The following is a 17,039-nucleotide window of genomic DNA, read 5'->3' on the forward strand; positions in this document are numbered from 1 at the left end:
CCCTTCCTGCTCTGTCTCCGAGTGACCGCTCTGAGGACTTCACGGAAGTACGCTCTTGGCAGTGTTGGTCCTCTTTGCTGGCTTCATTCATTTAGCGTTCCTTCACATTTCCTCCGTGGTGAAGCATCCTGTTCTTTGCAGGCGATCATGCTTGGCATTGGGACCTTAGAAGAGCAGACTTCTCAGTCTGCTTGCCGTTGGGCACATAAAAGGTCCTGACTGGTGAATGCAGTGGTAGGTCCTATCAGAGCTGCCTGAGCTTTGGGTTTATAAGACACCCCAGTTTCACAGTGATTGAAGCTCATGTGTGTAGGGCAGATTCCAAGAACTACACCTCAGGGCTCTATCACTGTGGACTCCCAGCATCCTCTTGGGGGTACATAAAAGAACACGAGGTCCAGAAGTGATTGATTACTGTGGTCCTCTGGGGGATACATGGTGTACTGTTGGGGAGCCGTTGGGCCTCTCTTGGGTTTTGTTGGTTTAGCACCAGGCTCTACATTCAGCAGAACAATGTTCTGAAATGCTAGTTCAGAGACAGACTTTCTGGCAGGCAAGGCCCTCTTAACCTGTTGGCCTGCTTCCTTTGTTAGTAAGGCTGATAGTGCTGAAGGTCACTATTTGCACATTATTGAAATGAGACATTTGCAGTGCGGGGCGTTGTATTGTTTCTGCTAATAGGAACTCACTGTCTTCCACATATGGTTAGTCAGATCGCTTTTTCTAGCCCGGGCCTTTGCCTGAGAGAGATTCCTAACAAAAGACCTTCCATGAGGAAGGGTGGCTAAGACTTCTGTGTGGGAAGGTGCAAAGCGCGAGCTGGAGGATGAGCAAGGGAGCGAGGCAGACACTGGAAGCCCAGGTCTGCTCTTGTGCTGACCCCGGCTTACATACAGTCCCTTGACGTCCCAGGACTGTGGTTGTCCCTTACAGAAGGTGATCTCTTGTTTTGCCAGCCACATGGACCACGGAAAAGTTGGCCACTTGCTACTCCACTGATCAGCAGTGTGGGAACCATGGTGAGACAATTAGAATGCCCTAAGTTATGGGCCCTTCCTGGCCATTTTGCATGGAAGTGATATTCTCCAGCCACTTGTATTTACAGGACAAGGTTCAGGAGCCTGTTTTTATCATGTGTTTCTCAGTCCCCCCCCTCCTTTGATTTGGAAAAGGGGGGTGGGAGGGCACAGCCTCTCACAGATATCACACCACTATTTTCTGTGAATGCTTGCAGTTAATATGCATTTTTAAGTAATTTCATTTGGATGTATTTTTAACTAACTTTGAGCTCTAAAGGCCAATCAGCCAGGGATGTCTCCAGCTGCAGAAATAAAATCAAGTTTGTGCTTTGCCAGCCTGCAGCTGGAGCCAGGGCCATTAGCTTTCTCCTACAGGCGTTCCTAGTCTCTCTAGACGGCATCAGAGGGATGTGTGGCAGTTAAGTTCTTGGAGGTCACAGATAGGAGTTTCATGAGGTTTTTTGTTCTTTCCCCAGGCTTTTGTAGCACCAAACACAGCTCTCAATGGGTACTTGACAAGTCCTCAAATCCCTAGCAGTCAGATGACGTCATTTTGAGGGAAAATCTCAAAGGGGCTTGTGGAATATGGCACTGGGGAATGCCCAGCTTACTTAACTGCTGGTAATACACACACACACACACACACACACACACACACACACACACACACACACACACACCGCCTACCTTCTGAATGCACCAGGTACTGACAGCAAGGGGCTGCTACAGGCATTATGCTGGGCCAGACCTCCCTCCACCTCCTGAGGACGGCCCAGAGGGACAGCAGGGCCCAGTGCCCACAGAATCCCCATCAGTGACTTAAAGTGTTGGAAGAGTGCTGTAGAAATCCTCCAGGAGATTTCCATCATACAGCGAATTTTCCTTATCTAAAACCACCGGGTTTATCTGACCTCAGCTCCCCATATTTCCTCCGTCCTGCGTATCTACTCAGTTTTCAGGCAAATCAAGGTCAGGATAAAAAGGAGATTTGGGTGGCAGTAAGCTTGGATATTCAGGCTTCTGCAGTAATACTCAATTATTGAATTCTCCAGAAGCAATGAACTCCTCCATATAATGAAGTCCTCAGTTTTTAAATATCTTTATGAAGCAGCCAGTTCAGTTCTGGCTGCAGCCAGCTTGCTGTTTCCTACTTTATTATAAAGATGTAATAAAGCAGGTGGTCGGTTCTGGGAACTCGCCGGTGTTGCTGAAGGCCAGCTTAAACATTTTAACGCACCTTGTTTGCCCTGACTGAGCCTTAAAAGGCCCCCAAATGCCATAAGAAAGGAATCACATGGGAGAAAAATCAGCTTGCCGTCATTGTCCTGCAGCCCCGTGTTGGATCTGCTACTGTCCAGTCTACCCCCCTGTCACCCAGAAGCCCCTCCTGCCAGGGCTGACAATCTACACTGGAGGAAACACTACTTCTGATTGCTAAAAGAGAAAGGTCTGTGAACATTCAAGTTCCTGGGTCACGCACTCCCCAGGTCTGCAGGTTCCCCTTAGGCGTCCACAGTAAAGCAGGCGCTGCCCTAGAGCCCCAGTGCATACAAACGTTAGGTTCACACTGCATATGTTCAGTCAGTTATGCCTGCAGTATTGCTACAAATAGATGCACACACCTCAATTTAAAGCTCCTTTGTTGCCGGGCGGTGGCGGCGCACTCCTTTAATCCCAGCACTCGGGAGGCAGAGGCAGGCAGATCTCTGAGAGTTCGAGACTAGCCTGGTCTACAAAGGGAGTTCCAGGACAGGCTCCAAAGCTACAGAGAAACCCTATCTCGACAAACCAAAAAAAAAAAAAATAATAATAAAAAAAAATAAAGCTCCTTTGTTGCTAAAGAGGCCAAGGATCATTGGAAAGGAGGACAGCAGTGCTGATCCACACGGTGCGCAGACCTGTAATTCATTTCAAAAGGAAAACAGAACAGAAACAGCAACCCGGAGCATAGCAAGGCGCGCTAAAGTGAAGCGCAGTGAAACAAGAAGTGCCCGTGTTTGCAAGCACGTCTGACATTATCATGCTCTTTAATAGCCTTTTTATGTGGTAGCTTTTTTCTCTTTCCTAACTCCTCCTCAATCATGTCCTGTGTCCCTATAGCTATGATAATATTTGTACCTCTGGTAATGAAATTCTGGCAGGCAGAATGCCACTGGCATCGCCTGTCCTTGTTAACAGCATTGTATCCTTCGCGACCAGACTCCAACTGACTACTGAAGCGTCCTTGTATTTATTCAGGGGTGTGTGTGTGTATGTATGTATGTGTGTATGCGCGCATGTGCGTGGGCACACACGTGTGTGATGCGAACTTACAAATGTATTTCTCTGGCCAGTTTTAATTTGTTAATGTTGAATATGATTGATGCTGCTTTAAGCAACATCATTTGCCATATACTGTTTTGGTGAGAGTAATTTAAATTGCCCCTTGGCCTGCATGCCTAGCATTGTGAGCCGATAACCCCCTTTCCACTCGAAAGGTTTTTTACTAAGATTGGGTGGCTATAAAGTTTTTCACTGACTGTCTTTAGACAGTGAAAATACTCCTCTAGAAATGCAGTGAGCGCCTTAGTGATATATTGATTTCGTTCGTGTTCTTGCCTCTGCTGTCACCAGAATGTGGGTGGCAACGCATCTGCAGAGTGTTTTATGGGGTATGGAGTGCAACATTTTAAGTCAAGAAATTGAAAACAAGATGCAAAACAACAGAAGGGAAAGTAGGAGTGGATCAAAGTCACATCTGTGTGGAGAGGATTTGGTAGGGGAGATGGCAAGAAAGGCCACTGCGGGTATATTGGCGGCAAGTTCTGATGTATAACCAGGAAGCCAGCAGCCGTGCTCAGTCACAAGACACAGACAAGGCTTGTTTGCCACGGGCATCCATGAACCACCATGGGCTCATAAACAGACACCAACAAGCGTCAGTGCTTACTGATATCACCAAATCAAATACCCAACCACATGCATTTGCCGGTGGCCTGTAGATGCTCTCTCATTGGCCAGTTGTGACCCTGGCCAAGATGATAACCAGAACATTTGCACAGATGGTTTTGCTGTGGGGAAAGAAAGCCCATTTTTAACCTAATTATTTTTAAAGTGTGCCTGGGGAAAGGTTCCAAGGCCGCCATGTGTGAAGTTTGGAGAAAGGGCTGCCGGGGAGTGAGGTGGATCCCAGTTCTCAGACCTCACACACATCTGTGTTCTCTTCCAGCACATCAGGTCCACCCATCTGGCCAGGCAGTACCTTCTTCAAGAGAAATGGAGCCCTTCTGCAAGGTAGGTGTCTAGGGGCAGCACATCCTGTTCCCTCATCTCCTTCCCTCCTTCTTTGTGCACAGTGCCTGTCGGGGCGCTCACTTCTGGTTAGTAGCGGCTCTCTGGAGAGGTGTGTGACTGCTGTACCCCGGGTCTGAATGTCCACTTCTTAGTTCTTCCTGCTCAAGTGTCTCGGTGGCTGGGAATTGTGAGTTTGAAACCAGGCCTCTGTCCCAGGGCTGTTTCTTTGGTGGAGTTGGAACAGTGACAGTTGGATGTGACTGTAGTGCACAGGCGTGCATGCCGGGTTGATAAACGCAAACTCTTTGTGTTTCTGATAACTGGGATGATCCCAGTTGGTTTGGATATATTGACACTCCTGTCATCATGGAGATACATTTGTTCCCCGTTGTCTCCTAACATTTCCTGCGTACCTGGAAGGTTGGCTGCAGCTTGTTCTGATGCTCCGGGACAGTTGGTCATTTAGTGTCATCGACTTAGGGACTGTGTTCCAACCCATCCTCAAATGTGCTAGATGCCGTCAAGGAATCCAAACTGTCTTTCACCTCCAGTTTTGCTGTTAAATTGCTTTGCAGTGTCAGAGTTGGAGAAGGGATGGTTGAACACAGATGATGTATGCCTGCTTCTTTTAGACGTTGCTTTTGGGTTATGGCTGTTGTGGGTGTCTGCTCTGTGTGTATACTAGGCAATCCTTGTTGACTCTCCCACCCCAACTCATCCAGGAGTTGTGGATGAGAGGGAAGCACAGACATGGAAAGTGAGTAGACGGGAGTGTGCCAAGAGCTTCAGAGCTGTGCCGTTGCAGGATGGGGGACTTGATGCCTTTGGCCAGCTGTTCAGCCTGTCTTGCGAAAGGGTATGCTGAAGCGAGCCGTGCATATGAAGGGGTCAGATGCTCCTGTGGTTAAGAAGAGGCATCTACGATTGATTTTTCTGGAGTAGTTCTAACAATGGTGGGAGATATGGTTCTTGTTTCATGGGCCACATGGCTTTAGGCTTTTCAATAACACGTGAAGCTAGGATCTGGAGAGTTGTGGGGGTGTTTTTCTTGTTACAGATACAGTTGAGTAAATTCTACTTTTGTAGCCATCATAGGTGCCCTAAATGACTAAGAAAAGGGAAGGAATTGACACACAATTGCTAAGATTAGGAACAATGGTTGGGCCACCCTTTGGGTTTTTCTCGAGTGAAGTTCACTGTGACGGGTGTCTCCCCTTTCATGTAGAGCTATAGTAATTGCATGGGTATCATTAACCTTTGGGTTATTTTTAGAGTTGGGGTTTTGTTTGCTTGAAGCTTTTTCTTACAGGATTCAGTCTGTTCTGTTCCATATTAGGTAAGATTACTCTGTGGGGATCGGGTTTTTTGGTATCTATGACACAAAACCACAGAGGGAGTCAGTAATGCCTGAGAGAGTGCGGTGGGTTCTGTTGCACGGGTGGATGTATCTTCCTTTTTTTCTATTGATGATTTACAAATGCCCTTATTCCTATATAAACTGGGAATTAAACTACTAGGGGTTTCAGATGTACATGGGATCTACATTCAGTTGAATATAATATAATGTGTGTATGTGTGTTCTATAGTGTGTATATGAACACCATAAGAATCTTTGTAAATTTGGGGTTGTGGGCAGTGATGTGCTAACACTTTTGTTTCTGTAATGATTTTACCATTTTCCCCTCTCATCTAGAGTTCTTTGAGACCCCCTCTACCCTAAACGAGTTCTTTCAGACTTTAAGGGAATCTTCCCAAATGATCTTTGTTGTCCAGAAGTTGCTGATGCCAGCAACTTTACACCTAAAGATACAGGGATGCAAAGGAGTTAGAATGTTGCCCGACCTCGGTGCTGCTTTCTCAGCCACGTGCACATCTTCCCTCTTTTTTCCATATCAGACCAGGAAGGAATCCAGGCTCGGAGATTCTGTGCAGCCAGGGTGGGTGAGGTACAGGATGCAGGAACTGGAAGACAGGCAGTTGGGCCACCTGGGGAAGAGGAGGCTCACTTTTTGGCAGGAAGTGTGTAGAAGAGGGGGCATCACTTCCTTGGGGAAGTGACATTTCAGCAAGGCCTAAACCAGAAAGAGGTGTGCGTGCGTGCTTGCGTGCGTGTACGTATGATTCACAGACATGGCATTCCCAGAGAGGGAAATCCCGAAGGGCAGCACAATGGGGACATGGTACTGGACATGTGGCACCCGGCAGGTGCTCCTTGACCATATTCAAATCAACTACTGTAAGGAGGAAATAGCATAGGAATTCACCTAATGCTGTACGTGCTTGCCAACACAAGTCGCTGTGAAGTGACAGTGGTTTGTCGTTGTGATTATGTGGCCGGTGGCAGCTGCACAGTCATTACTGCCCGTGTCATAAGAAGTCAAGGCCCTAAACCCTTTGTCTAGAAAGAGTTTCTTTTTTTTTCCCCTTACTTTTTGAACATAGTCTCATGTAGCTCAGGCTAGCTCAAATTTGCTATACAGTAAAGGCTAACCTTCAACTCCTGTTTTCTAGGATTACAGGTGTGCACAACCTTGCCTTGCTCTTCAAGGACGGTTCTCCCCACAAGGCATATGGTTTTCACACTGTCATAAAGTTGAAAAACAAAACAAAAAACAAACAAAAAGTCATGGATTTAGGCTGCTCTACCGAGAAATACCTGGGCGTGAGAGCCTAAAGCGACATCACAGTTACAGCCCCGAACCAACCGCCTTCGCTTGTTTAGCAGTTGTTTGGCTTGTGAGCTGTTGAATAGTATATTGATATTTTCTAGCATAAAACTAATAGGAAGAATTAGCCAGAAGTGCTCAAGGTCTTCCTTGGCCCTCGAGTGTGGCACCATCTTTTGGCTCACAAATCGCAGGCAGTCTGGGCTGTCGAATCACCTCCCAGTTTGAGGATAATGGGGGAAGATTTGGTTTGGATTACACCAGGCAGGGCTACTTCACATAATTGGTCATTTCATCAATTCACAGTGTTTATTCTGAATGCCATTTAGGCTGCGAGAAACGATTTCAGTGTTCTAGCAGTTTCGACGGACTGGAGAGCCCTTCAGCTTTTGTACAATAGAAACCAAGCAGAGCCGCACGAGGGGACAAGCCTGTTGTCTAACAAGGGACCTGGGGCACATCCAAACACAAGTGGGTCTTGTTGGGAGGCTGGCAGGAGCGGCCAGCTGGCAGGTGTCTCCAAGAGCCTGTATCTAAGTTCCTGTGTTACAGTCTGTATGCGTTTGAATTAAAAAAAAAAAATAGCTTAGAGATGTCTTCTTTCCTTAATAAGCATAGTAAATTCTTGTGTGGGGTTTCTCCTTTTCCACCCCACCCCAACCACTGCAAGCTCAGATTCAGTTTCTTTCATTTAAATGTTACCATAGCTTGAACTATTGTCATGAGTCTGTGTTTCGTAATTAAGGAGATTTCTCACTCTGGTCTGCCCCTTCATCTGGCCTCTGATGTGTTTGCCCTAAGAGGACATAAGACACGTCCCCGTCCACCCCCTTTAGCTTCTTGTCTTCTGCCACAACTTGGTACAAGATGGGTCTGACCTTCCTTGCCGCCGTTTCTGTTCCTTTGTCCCTTCTTGAGCCTCATAGCCCCTGAACTTGCCAGAGTTTTGTTCAGGGAGAAGCTGCTGACTTTATAGTTGCGCCCACCAGATCACCCTGGATTGCTTTAGCGCCGCGAGTCCTTGGAGAAGCGCCTCCCACGCCTGTCCATACCCCTCCATGAGCTTCTCTTTTCAGTTTTGTGTCTGGCTGAAGCTACCCAGGGGAGGCCCAGGGCCCATCTCGGCCACTCAGCCCAAAGCCCCTTTCAGCCACTCAGCCTAGCTAGAGAAGAAGCCAGTAACTGTCAGCACCGACAAGAACTCCTTCTCAAACTTCCCCCATCAACAGCTGATACCCTGCCTCCTCTGGTTTCCCCTCACCTTCCTTCTTCAATCTAATTCTGGGTCGCTATTACTATTATTATTATTATTTTCAATTATTATTATTACCACTTCTGTGTCCCTAGCATGCAGTGAATGAAGCAAAGTAAATTCTGTCACACACCACAGGTTTTTCTTTCCGTTGGCTGCTGACAGCCCACAGGATAAGTTAGTGCAATGGAAAGAAGTCCTTAGAGGCATTTTCAGTGCACGGAGCAGGATTAAGCTGCCACAAGCCCAACAGCCAATGGGGAGAGGAGACTGGTTCCCTCGCTGTCAGATGCCTGCTGTTTCTGGGTGTGCACAAGGGCATGTGCCATTGGTAAACCATGCATGAGGACGACCTGCGGGGCCCCGGAATTTGTCCTGTTCTGTGCACGTCTTCCCATCCACCCCACAGCCTTCATCTGCTGCCGTCGCTCCGCCGTGTGTTTTACTGCTGTATCCATGAGGGAGTTCCCAGTTGATTTTATCTCATGGCACAAAAGGCTCAGGGGTGACTTACTCAGAAAACTCAGGTTCTGAGTCACATCCCCAGGCTCTGGTCCTCAGCAAATGCCATGGTTTTTAGTCAAGACTCCATTTTTCTCTACTGTAGGTTCAGGAACATCCCTCTGGACCAGCTCTGATCCATCCTAGCCACTGTCCTATAAACAATAGGTTAAAGTGAACCATGGAAGAAGTGTTTCCCTCGGCCAGACGTCTTCTGTGGGTCCTAGAAGATGGGCACAGTGTGCTTTCAGGCTGCCTGGACAGTCAGTCATCAAACAGAACAGATTTCAAAGCTCTCACAGCTTGTCAGGAAGCAGTATAGTATAGATTCAGACAACCTGGAAAGACGTCTTGACTTGACTTCCTAAGCAAGTAGCTTAACGCTTAACCCTCATATTAGACCGATTTCTGTTGTTAAAGCGAAATAACCAAGGAAGGCTAAATTAGAGAGAGAGAGAGAGAGAGAGAGAGAGAGAGAGAGAGAGAGAGAGCTCACAACCTTAATCAAAGTCTCGTGATCCCTCCTTGACAAGGGCTTCATGACAGTGGTGGCACAGTGATAGGAACACACAGAGAAAGGTTCATGTGGAGAAATAAAAACCAGAAAAAGACATTTTCAATTTTGGGTATATGGTGTTTTACCTGCATGGGTATATGTGTACCACATATGTGCAGTGCCCACAGAGGCCAGAAGAGGGCGTCCCCTGTAACTGGAGTTACAAATGGTTGTGAGCCACCCTGTTTGTGCTGGGATCAAACCCGGGTCACTTGTAAGAGCTGCCAGTGCTCTTAACCACCAGGCCACCTCTCTACCACCATATAAATATATAAATCTCGAATAAGTCTACCACCCCTGAGGGGCTTGTCATGTTCACTGTTGGCAGCTCTCTCTCCTGTGAACTCACTCTTCAAGACCAGCATTTTCCCTTCCTAGGCTGTTGTCCTTAATGATAGAGCCACCTGCCTGTTGCCTCTGTCTCCCATGGGTTCACTCTCTCCATCCTCAAGGAGAAACATTCTTACAATCAACTCCAGACACTCTGCTGAATTTCCATGCTGAGCGCCAGCTTACCAGTGTCTCCTTCTGCACCTAGGAGGATTTGGGGACCGTTATGGTCCAGGGCACTGAGTTCTCTCATTCAAGGGTCTACATCTCAGGTTTTGTCTGGTCCTCTGCCCCCATCACTTTCCAGCCCTGGGCTTACTGATGTCTTTCTTCTCTTCCACAGGCTGACTCTTTAGTTCACAGAGCAAAGGAGGAATTCACCTCTCAAATAAATCTGCTTCTTGCCCCCAGGCACACCCATTAAAAAAATCTCCACTCCAACAGAAAGGGGGCGGGCCCCTCTCTACATTTGCCCTGGAGTGTTCGCTGCCTTCTGTCCTCTTTGGCCTAGGATAGACTTTGGGTTTGGAGGAGGAAGCCCTTTGTTTCTTGGCATTGTTTGTCTTTTGTTCTGTGGTGAATAAAGATTTTTATGGAGCAGCAGTAACAGTCGTGGCTGTTCTGCTTAGAGGTGGAGTTAAAGGGGTGCTCTGTGGTGCCTCTAGTTTTTTGTGTATGCTTTAGAGCGTGCTTTTACACTCAGTAAAAAAAAAAAAAAAACACAAGTTCCATTTTTCGAAGATTCTGTTAGTTCATTTTGATCTTCGCTGGTCCCTTTATTTATTTATTCTAGAATAAAGGCTCTTATGCAGCCCAGGTCTGCCTCAAATCTTGTTGTGTATCTGAGGATGACCTTGAATGTCTACTCTTTACCCTTTACCCAATCCTGGGATTACAGGTTTGTGTTAGCGCATCCAGTTGATGTGGTGATGTGGACTGAAGGCTTGTGCACACTAGGCCACACCTGATTCCAGTTATTCCAGCTTCCCCAGTGTCTGTAGCCTGTTGTGAAATCTAAGACACCTTGAGTTACATATCCTTATTTTCCTGCTTGGCCCTAGCTTTAGCTACTCTCTGACCTCTGTCTCTAATAATTGTCTGCATGGGAATCTCATATTGCTCCTGAAAAAGCAGCCCTGTGAGCAGACAGCAGGGCTAGAAGTTGCTGCCCTCGAGGCCGAGGACATGAAATGGCTGCTGCTGCTGTGTGTATGTGCACGCGTGTGCATGCACACACGCACATGCGCTCTGTCTGTCTGTCTGTCTCCCCCCCCCCCCCATGCTATGACCCAAGCTCTAGTGTCAGGACAACCGCTATTCTTGATCCTCACTGTTGGCCTTTTTTGGGACGGGGTCACTCTTATTGTCACACAGATACTCTAGACTAACTGGCCTGGGAGTGTTCAGGAATCCTCCTGCCTCTGCTTCTCCTCCCAGTAGGAGCATGTAATTGCAAATATTTGTGCTATGCAGCTGACTTGTTGGGAGTCCTGGGGTTTGAACTCAGATCTCCACACTTGCACACTTTACCCACTGAGCCAAACTCCCCAACACACCCTTTATGATTTTTAAAGATTGGATAGAGCAGAGGAAACCCTGGCATTAGCCCCTGAAAGGTTAACACGCACGCAACACCTACTGCTGCACAATGGTTGCACTTGATGCGAATTTTTATGGATGTGTGTTTAACTTTACACTAAATTCATCACAGGAATGTTTCTTTAGCGTTCTCATAGCATTTAGAAATGTTTTTCAAACCCATTAAATTTTATCTATAACAAGATTATGAAAAGTAGAGATGAAACAACTTTGGATCCTATTGCCATGTGGAACACGTGTCTATCAAAGAGCCCGGGCTTTAAGTACAATTGGAAATGAGAAGCCATTCCCCTTGAATCTCTATAGAACTGCTTGGTGGTGGTCTAGAAATATTTCTATAAAATTACCAAAAGGCTTACCAATAGTGGAGCTTTTAGGATGTGTTCTGAGCAGGCTGATCATGGGATGCTTTCAGAGCTGGGCTTCACATCACCCACCAGCAAGCTTCCAAAGCCAAGTTTGTGTTCTTTCTGCTCGCTGTGCTTTCCTTCCTGGGCCTTTGGGCTTTCACGTCTGTGCCTTCGTGCACACCACTGGGATGTGTGCATACGTTCACATGCACGCGTCTGTGGCCCAGGCGCTTCAGTGTAATGGCCGTGTAGGGATCATTACCTCAGTGGCTCCTGCAGCCTCTAAAAGAAATCCCGACAATCTCTCCCTAGCGTTTGCGTCCACCCAGCCATCTTCCAGTTGGTTTTATTAAAGGACAGCGTGCAAACGGAGGGTAGACCTCAGGTCTCCCCAGCCCAATCCCCGCCCTTCTCCCAGTTACCATCTGACTTTGAAACGGATTCGCCAACCTCTTTGCACTCCTCCAAAATGAAGAAGCAATAGTCTTGCAAGACTGCCACAGGAAGAGGACTGATGATGATGTGTGTAGCCTCCCTGGTGCGTAGGAGGTGCTCCAAGTGTAGGTGCCCATGTGGAACCTTGGAATTAGCCAAGACCAACCTCCAGCCACGACCCTCAAGCTGCTCACCTGCCTGATGTGCACCTCCCAGTCTGATACGCAAGAGTCCCAACTTAGTGAAATTGGTGAGGATTATGAGGCAGTGTGTGTGCGCACGCGCCGAGAATTCATTCTGTTCAGGATGACATCTGTGCAGATTCCTGCAGTTTTGTAAGGTGGCCAGTGCCTTCCCCCTCGAGCTACAACAAATAAATAGCAGCAGCAACAAGACCTCTCCCCCAGTTCAGTGGTAGCTCCGCCTTCAGGATGTTTAAGGCCATTTTCAGCCTCTGGTGCATCGAGGCTGGGAAAGACTCAGGCTCTCCTTCTTCCTGAAGACGTTCCACACCATTCTTGCTGTATTTGAAAGACTGTGATCCTGCAGAAATGTAACCAAGGGAAGTTCACTGGGTTGGGCTGGAGTTGCCTGTGATGCTTGTATCTTGTTCTTCCACGTAGTCTCCTGGTTATGCCAGAATATAACCAGATCCCAACATTTGCAGGGATGGAGATCGATGAGTGGTGGCAGCCAGCTAGTGTGTGTGGTGGTAAGGAACTTAGGCCATCCCTGAAGACCAGGTCCCAGCAGACCAGGCCCCTCCCCAACAGTTACTGTTCTTCTAGTCCTGTGGATTGTTTGTTTTAGGAGGTTTGGACTGCTTATGTAGTCAAGGCAGGACTGAAACTTCTGAGCCTCTCAAGCCCTGGAATTCCCGCTGTGTGCCGTTGTGCCTAGTTCAAACTATGAGTCTTTATGGGGTGTGCTCAGGTAATCTGATTCTGCTAATTGGACACCAATTACAGGCATGAATTAAGAGGTGCATGTCTCTGCTGTGGTGACATTTGCCACAAGAGACTTTAGTCAGCATCTTAATCATACTGAGCAAGATTGTGACAAGGTCTTAATAAAGACCAGAAGTGTGAGGCCTATGCAGAGACCATGTTATCCTCAAACCCTGCACTCAGCCTCGGGTTTCACACAGTAGGGGAACGAATTGGTCATGGAGTTATGTGGTCCATGTCAGCTGACTCACAGATGTACCGCCTACTAGTAATCAGACCGGGGCCTATTTCTCCTCCTGTGGGGTCACTGTGTGCTTCTATGGCCTATACCAGTTTCTTTTGGACACTCTCTGGCCATGACGACAGGTCAAAGGTGGCCATGTGGCCCAGTCCAGGCCCGGCTTCTCCACTATGCCTTTTTTTCTTGGGTTCTGAATCTCTATAGGATATGCTGGTACCACTCACAAAGTATCCTGGCCTCCTCTGCACTCCAGTTTAGAACCTACCAATGTGAGAGAAATGGGCCCACCCTCCCTGCTCCTGCGTGCATGATGCCTCTGTTTTATCTAGGCCCACACAAAGTGAGCTTTTCTTGTGTTCAACCAAAGGTCCTGACCAGTCAGGTGCCTCTAAATCAGTTCAACTAGTGCATATATGTCACTGATGGCTTCTGTGTGTCATGTTTTGATCATCACCTAGAGTACAACTTAAGCCAGTAGAGTCAGGATCTTTGTCATTTTAATGATGTCTAACATCCACATATCGGGCTAGAGCCACAGAGCCACTGGTTTGTGCACTCATTGCTTTAGGTACTGTCCACTTGCTCTCACAGATGGAGAGAAACAAGCCCAAATGAAGTATTTGCCCAAAACTTGTTGTGTATGTGAATAACTGAATATGTAGCTGCAGGTATGTGCTGGTGTATCTATGCTTAAATGTGTGTGTGTGTTTTGAATGATTGCCAAGTTCAAGTCTACTTTTTCAGCAGACCCCGTTCTCTTCCGAGTTCATTCATTGACTCCATGTCCAACAAATGTCATTTGTGGTTAGATGGGCATTTGTAAGCGAGAGCTATAGCCACCCCCTCCCCCGGCTGCAACCCTCAGCAGACAGGCATGTGAGATGGAACCCATTTTCTCATTTAGCATCTCTTCTTCCCCTTATTGCCATCTGAATTCATTGAGAACACTTTTGAGTCTCATTAGAGGAGTCTTAATTTAAAAATTAAGTTGGGAACTAGCAAGTGAGATTTAAGGGGCAATGCCTTTGGTTCTGAACTGGATTTTCATTACTCAGTTACTCTTCAAATTATACTGATTTCAAGTGTGACTTTTTTCCCTAAATAGATTGGGAAGCCCAAAGCCTTTTTTTTTTAACTCTGCAGCTCCATTCTTCTCATCCTCCTGACCCCAGGGGCACCTCACCCCCACCTGCTGCTTGGTCTCTCTGAAAGTATCTGCCCACATCCTTGTGATCCAACTGTCCTTTCCTTCTTCAAGTCCCAGTGAGCACCGCAGTTCAGGTGGGGTGGCCCTGGCAGCCTCTGTGGCCACACCATGCGGCAGTTGTCACTGTGCTCCCCGCAGTGTGTCTGCACCCCGCATGAATTGCCTATCCACCCCTCTCTGCTCCTGGGACCAAACCACTCACCCTGCCCTTGTTCCCTTCCAGGATCGCACTGCTGTCTGCTCTCCTTGACTCCCTCCCTATGAGGAGTAATGACAGCTATCTTTAAGAAGGCCAGCGATTTTTTTCCTCCTAGTTCATGTTTTTTGTTTTTGCTTTCCAAGACACACATGTACGCATGCACACACGTGGTGTTGTGGTCCTAGAGTTTGGTAGGGACTCCTTTACTTTGTGAAATTGACTTAATGCCTGATTTTTACCATTTTAGCCATCAAAGGATTCATTTTGTTTGGAAACCTGAAGTGCTGTTGTGATTGAAATGTGCACCCTTGAACTCAGCCTGCACCTCATGCCTTGCTCTTTGGGAGGGTGGATTTAGGAGATGTGGAGACGCCAACCTCTGCCAAGACTTGCCTGATCATTCCCTTCTTCTTCAAAACCCACAAAAGGCCTCTTGTCCTCTCATATCTTTCTCCAGCTGGATGATAATCTATTCAAGGCTGGAGGGTTTCTTAGCCCTGTCCCTAGTACCTCCCAGGGAACGTTGATTAGAAAAGAATCACAAGTATTTGTGAAACATATGTGTGTGTGTGTGTAAGGAGAGAGAGAGAGAGAGAGAGAGAGAGAGAGAGAGAGAGAGAGAGAGGAAGGACTGTAGGAACCCCACCTCCATTCATGTTGAAGTCCCACCCCCAGTGGGGTCTGCATTTGGGTATAGAGCCTTTAAAGAGGTGATTTAAGTTCGGTGAGAGTAAAGGTGAAGACTGTCCAGTAGGATTGGTGTCTTTATAAAAAGAGAGAGAGAGACAGCAGGGCCGTCCTGTGCTGCGGAAGAGGACATTGCCTACCTGCAAGCCAAGGAGAGGTCTCTGGAGAAACCAAACCTGCCAGCCCCTTGCACTTAGACTTCCGGTGTCCAGATCTTTGTGCAGCTGAGTTCTTGCTTGCATCATGACATCTGAGGCATTTCAGTAGTTAATACAGCCACCAGCTGTCCACTTACCTGTTCTGTAAGATTGCAAGTCTAAGAATAAAATTCAATGCTAAAGGGGGTTTTGAGAAGATCTCAAGCTTCCCATTTAATGTTAATCCTCAGCAATGGACAGCTGAATTCTAGCCCTCTTCTCCCTTTTACCAGGAAGCAGGGAGCGTGTCCAGATTCCCCCTCCCACACACACACCTTGGGAGGGAGAGTAAATGTCCTTTTCCAAGTTCTGGGCCCCTGGGAAATTATCTTAGCCTGACCGACACTGTATGACCTTGATGGTTCTGTATTCTCATAAATAACTGCAATTATCACAAAGGGGACAAAGCAGGAGGAGCCTTGGAAGATCTACATGCTGGCCTTGGACCTTCTGCTGACTAGCTGGGTTTGCTTGCATGTGTAACCTGACCTTTGTGTGCCCATGGCTGTGTCTCTCAAAATATCTGTGTTGCTGTAATGGGCAGTTACTTTTTCCTTTCTCAGAAACTGATCCAGACTTACAAGTAGAAAGACTCCCCTGCACCCCCCCTCCCAACTAGCCATCTATGTACTTCTAGGTAATGTCTCATTCAACCCTTCCTGTCCTGGCCCCAGTGACCATTCCAGGCGCGCATATGAATAGAGCTAGTACTATCACTGTGATTCTTGACCCTTGGTTTTTGTTCATTTGGTTGATTGGTTGGGGAAGGTTAGAGGTGCTTGTTTTTTGTTTTTGCTTTGTTTTTGGTGGTGGTTTTGTTTTGTTTCTGGCATTGGAGAAGGACTAGGTTCAAAGCTGGCAAGTAGACGGAATGGTGTGGATGAAATACGGAATATTCCCAAAGGTTTGTGTGTTTGTGTACATGTAATCCTCTGCTGGCCATGCTGTATCTGATGGTCACTGAGCCTTTAGGAGGTGGAGCCGTACTGGAGAAAGTGGGTAGCAGAGGCAAGGTTGAGGTTCTCAACCCCAGCCCTGCTCCCTGTCCTCTCTCTGCTTCCTGTCCAGTCAAGATGTGAGGAGTTCCAAATGAATACTGCCCCCGCAGCCACGTCTTCTCCCATCTACCATGGACTATGACCCTCAAGCTGAGCGAAGATGAACCTTTCCTCCTTTTCAGTGGCTTCTTGTCAGGCATTCAGTCATGGCAGCAAGGAAAGCAGCGATTACAGAGAGTTCTTCCAAGTCATTTCCACCGGAGATGAGTGAGAATGAAGGACAGGGCCTTCAGGAGAGACTACTGGCCATGGTTTCCCCATGCTACCAAGCCATATATCTCCCCATTTGTATGTGCGTGCGTGTGTGTGTGTGTGTGTGTACACTCATGAATGAGTGTGTGCAGGTGCACATCTGTGCACATGCTTATAAAGGCCAGGGGTATTGGTCCTCAGATACCATCTCCCTTGTTTTGAGACAAAGTCTGTCACTGGCCTGAGTCACTAAGTAGGCTAGCATGGTTGGCTGTTCAGTGAACTCCAGGGCTCTGCCTCCTGACAGCTGACATTGTAAGCACATTATGT

At 47.4% G+C, this 17,039-nt stretch overlaps 1 protein-coding gene across 7 annotated transcripts in view; it reads left to right on the forward strand.

Moving 5' to 3' along the window:
• The window catches only part of Foxn3 (forkhead box N3), a 377,817-nt gene that overhangs the window by 270,528 nt on the left and 90,250 nt on the right, over window positions 1-17,039 (forward strand). For all 7 annotated transcript variants that reach the window (XM_057782270.1, XM_057782276.1, XM_057782277.1 and 4 more), the window contains one exon: window positions 4,228-4,292. In XM_057782270.1, the coding sequence (XP_057638253.1) occupies window positions 4,228-4,292 (65 nt within the window). The remainder of the gene's footprint in view (window positions 1-4,227; window positions 4,293-17,039) is intronic.

The sequence above is a fragment of the Chionomys nivalis genome, chromosome 10, assembly GCF_950005125.1.
Source record: "Chionomys nivalis chromosome 10, mChiNiv1.1, whole genome shotgun sequence".
Taxonomy (NCBI): domain Eukaryota; kingdom Metazoa; phylum Chordata; class Mammalia; order Rodentia; family Cricetidae; genus Chionomys; species Chionomys nivalis.